At 48.7% G+C, this 4,540-nt stretch overlaps 1 protein-coding gene across 1 annotated transcript in view; it reads right to left on the reverse strand.

The window, feature by feature from the left end:
• IL22RA1 (interleukin 22 receptor, alpha 1) overlaps positions 1-3,714 on the reverse strand; it is a 4,146-nt gene extending 432 nt beyond the window's left edge. Inside the window, exons 1-7 of the mRNA XM_009868213.1 lie at positions 3,594-3,714; positions 2,852-2,984; positions 2,459-2,640; positions 1,878-2,062; positions 1,274-1,409; positions 906-1,027; positions 6-640 (exon numbers count right to left, since the gene is read on the reverse strand). Of these exons, the coding sequence (XP_009866515.1) occupies positions 6-640; positions 906-1,027; positions 1,274-1,409; positions 1,878-2,062; positions 2,459-2,640; positions 2,852-2,984; positions 3,594-3,714 (1,514 nt within the window). The remainder of the gene's footprint in view (positions 1-5; positions 641-905; positions 1,028-1,273; positions 1,410-1,877; positions 2,063-2,458; positions 2,641-2,851; positions 2,985-3,593) is intronic.
• Between the last annotated feature and the right edge of the window lie 826 nt (positions 3,715-4,540).

Consider the following 4,540-nt stretch of genomic DNA (forward strand, 5'->3'; position numbering starts at 1 on the left):
GTCGCCTGTAGCCCCCTCCCTGTCCCAGCAAAGGCAGTGACAGCTGGGCTGTGTACACCTCCCTTTCCATCCCGCCAGGCTGCAGCAGCGCTTGCTGTGTTTGCCCAGGGCTCCCCTGTAACACAACTGGTTCGTGTGTGCCGCTGCGGTTCCACAGCGCCCAGCTTGGCCTCTGCTCTTTGTAATCCCAGTGGCTGCAGCTCTTGCCAAGCAGCTGGGCTATGACCTTTCCACCACCAAAAACATCTGGAGAAACTTCCTTTAGCGTTTGGATCAGCTGCAAATTCTTCTCGTCAACATGGTCCGTGCCTTCGACGCACACCCCGTAGGTTAGGGGCAGGATTTTGCCGGCCATGGCGGCTGGAGCGCTTTGCTCGGCCGCTGACCCGGGGGGGGCTGCGCCCGCTGAGCGCGGGGGCTGAGCGGCCAGCCGCGATGTGGCTACGTCCATCTGTTGCTGGTAGCCCGTTTCTGCCGGACGGGAAGGCCACGGTGGCTCCAGTGCTCTGTCCACATAGGGGCTGATCCGTGGTAGCTGCGTTTCAGGGATGAGGAGCGAAGGGATGGATAAACTGATGGGCTTTATGATGTGCTCCACCGTCAGCGTGAGAGGCTGGAATGATGAAATCCCTCGGAAGTCCTGTGAAGCAGATAGACAGACACGAGTTATTAACAAGAAGCGGTTTGCTTTAGATTCTTTAAAATTTTCTTTGGAATAGTATCAGAAAAAAAACCCGTAACAACCAGCAGGGATCTGCTCTGTTGACTCCCAGTCGTCTGCAGGGATTGCCCCAACAATGCTCCTGTCGGCTCATTCACCCTCCGCAGTCAGTAATGCTATTGAAGTGCAGGCACACGGTCGCAAGCATTTTCAAAAGTTGCTGCTGTGGTTTCAGAACACTTACCAAAGACTTGGGCTGTGCACCGTGTCGCTTCAGGTATTTGTAGATCGCGTAACTTATTGCAGCCAACACCAGCCCGGCACTGAACGCGAGTGCCGCGAAGCAGTAGAGAAGCCACGTGGTGTCTGGTTAGTGGGGAAGAGAAGTGGGAAATGAAGCTTCAAAGAGCTGGATTCGAAAAACTGCAAGAGATTAGCTAAATGATGTTACAGGTCTGGTCTCAGAGGACTAAGATGTTTAAATCAGGCAAGTCGGTGTTGCTTCAAGATCTTTACAAAGGCTATGCTGTTTTATACCGGCTGGAAATCCATTTATTTTGTGTATCTGATAGCCTAGCTGGACTTTTAAATTAGCTGAATTAACAGCCTCACCTGCTAGTGTTTTAACCCAAAATACTTGAGATTTGCTGCTTCTCTGGAGGAGAGCTATGTATACTGTTCCGTTGTATTCAGTGTCTGGGTCCAAGTTGGAAACTTCAAATTCTTTGTTGTGCTCGTTCTTTATCCACTATATAAAATAAGGCAAATTCTGTATTTTAGAAAGGCTAAAGGCATACATTTTCTTCAAATCGGGTTACAAAATTCAGCGTAAAATTTTATTCAGTAGTAAGCTGTTATAGGACTATAATAATTCTGTATATATGGAATTCTAAAGACATATTTTGCTTTCTACTGACACTGTCTTTAATTGTTGCATTTCGATTCCTTAAGACACGAACTAATTAAGTCATTCTCTTTTTATGTTGCCAGCGGTTTTAATTCTTGCCACTTACACAGTGCTCTTGAAAACTCCAGTTTCTTTTCCAGGATTTTAGAGAAATGCTTCAAGTTCCTCTTGTCTCCTGAGAGTCAAAGACTCTGAGACTTTCCCTTGTACATCTCATCCCTCATGTATAAACTCAGAGGTCCTTCTCCGTCTTACGCGAAATGTGATTTACAGAAGCCAGCGGGCCAGCGGCCTGAGGTTGTACTTTACCTTTTGGTGTGTCCTTTGGTTGAATATTGTCAAGTGATAATCAACAGCACCAAATTTGCTATAAATGTCCTCGACGGTGAGCTGGCGGTCGTCCTCGCCTCTCAGCGGAGTGTAGGGGGGCCGTATGAGAAACTTTATGGACCGTACGTAAGGAATATACTCCACTAGTGGTGCTCCAATAACAGCTAGAAAAGACAGGGCAGGCAGGGCCGGCTGTTAGGATTAAAGCTGATGTGTTGTCAGATCATTCTGTGCACATCTTATACACCCTCCCCTGACTCACTGCCAATAATTACTTCTGTCTGTATGAGAAAAGGTTTTGGAGCTGTATTTCACTGAGCAGAGGAGAAATCAGACAACTGGAGATACCATCTTCCTTCGGGGTTCTGCCACCTTTAGCCGGTGTTTGTCCCTAGAAATCCTCACCCCAAGCTTTTCTTTAGGACCATGGTCTCGCCGCTTCCCTGTCGCTTCCCTGCCCTGCACAGAGACATCCTCCTTAACGATGTCCTCAACATCAGCGAGACTTGGAATGAATCCCTAGCAAGCAGGACTTAGTGGATCTCAGGAGGGGTACGTACTCTCTTTTCTGGGTTCAAATCTCTCGGAGCGCACCCAGCTGGAGGAGCAGTAGTTCTGGCCGGAGGCCCTCACCCTGGCGTAGTAATGCTCCGTGAAGTTTTCTGTTTCGCGCGTGAGGTTGCAGAAGGGTTGCGTGATGCTCTGGCACTCACGCTTGTTGAGCCAGGATTTTTCTCCATACCTTAGGACAGAAAAAGCTTTTAGTCTGGTAGAACAGATGCCGTACAACCCTTCCCCAGAACCATCCAAGCAGGCTGTTACGCCAAATCTTAGTTTTTTAATTCATGATTGCAATTAGCAGGTGGTGGGGAAGAGAACCCTTGGCCCTTCTCTCTCTGAGAGCAGTGGCCCTAAGAACAACAGAACTCCAAAAAGAAGCAAACTTCACGTACTGTTTATATTGGACGTCAAATACAGTGCCAGGGGGAATATCTGCTTCAGTTTCCCACGTCAGGATGTTCTCGAAGTTTCTAGAAGAAAACGCTGCACGTTTCACACATGATGACCTCTCTGTAGTCACAATGCCTAGAGGAGCAAAGAAGCCGGTGTTAAAATGCAAATTCTGGCATCTCAGCCCTCAGATGGACACGGGTCCAACACTGCTCAGCCTTTGAGGGAGCAGAAGTAGCAGGTGGGCCACTTCCACTGCAAAGCAGGAGCTTGAACAGAACCCGCGTTCAAACCGTGACTGGCATCACCGTGTGTGCCTTGCAGATTTGTAAAGTAAGCCAGGAATTTTTACAGAAAGGCCTCAAAAACTGAAGAGTCAGCAGGAGAATCCCCGAGTTCCTAATCAGATGTCTTGTAAAGCAGTTCAGTGGGGGGGAAACTAGGGACAATAACCTGTTTTCAAGGCTAGAATCGTGTTCTCTGCTTTCTGCCCCTACTCGGGGAAATAATATCAGTCACAACTGAGATCAGTTTCGCATCATTGAAGATCTGACACCCCTTAACCTCTTGTGCTCCGTGTTTTATGACATGGACACTGCAGGTACAGAGTGACAGACAAAGACCTGACACCTGGACTCTGATCTGGGCGTGCCAGGCTGAAGGCAAACAACTCGCTCAGCTCCCTGTTTTCTGAGCCCCACGGAGGATGGATTCTGGCTTCGGTATGCAGACATGTCACCTCACCCTGACAAGCACGTCCCTGCCCTGAGCTGCCTGCGTCGAGCAGGATCCCACCAGGATCCACCCGCAGCAAACGGCCTCTGAGCGGGCGCTGCAGGAGAGACTCGTCACTTTCTCCTGTCATGAGAATACACAGCACAAAGCTTTCTCGAGGCTGATTCACGAGACCTCCTAATTTGGGCAGTAACCCTCCGAATTTATAAGCCCTGTAAATTCAAATTACAGACCCATCCTCAAAGACAGATTATTTGCACGTGATTTAGCTGTTAGCTTGCAGGATTGATAAAGACCTTGAACGCGCGTGGCCTTCAACCTGCGCTTGCTGCTTAATGGACACTCAAAAGCAATGAAAACCTGGTGTGAGAAACAAGTAAAAGCGGCACCATTTTGCAGATGTGAAAACTGAGGAGCGGAATGACTTGGACAGGATCCCATTGAGTAGTTGTGGTAGAGCAGGGACCTGGATCCTGGCTCCAAGCCTGCTCTGTAGGAGAATTAGGCAGAAAAACATGGGTCCAGTTCTCAGTCTTGCTGTGTCCGGCGTTCGGGTGGGGAAGCAGCACAGAAAAAGGATTGCAGCCTCATCCAAATGTTGTCCTGACCTCATCTGCAGTTCAGTGCTTGGTTCTGCTCGCGCAAGGATTGCTCAGCGCAATCTTCCTGGCGAGGCAGAAAGGCAGCAGTTGCTATCGAACGTGTGGGTTTCCCTGTCTGAGCACCTTGAAAACTGAGTCACCAATACCCTGATCGTATCACAAGTAGGAAATCTCCGTCTTCCCACATTTATCCGTACTAAACCACAGTTATGCAAAGCAGAGTAACACAAGCACAGTCAAGTGTTTGTGGAGAAACCAGGATATTTCACAGTGTGAAAGTCCCTCTTGTTTAGGAGGTTCTGAAGGCGCTTTCCCTGCCATATAAGACACGAGCAGATGAATGGTTTTGTTGCT

Source organism: Apaloderma vittatum, unplaced genomic scaffold (genome assembly GCF_000703405.1).
Source record: "Apaloderma vittatum isolate BGI_N311 unplaced genomic scaffold, ASM70340v1 scaffold2964, whole genome shotgun sequence".
NCBI classification, from domain to species: domain Eukaryota; kingdom Metazoa; phylum Chordata; class Aves; order Trogoniformes; family Trogonidae; genus Apaloderma; species Apaloderma vittatum.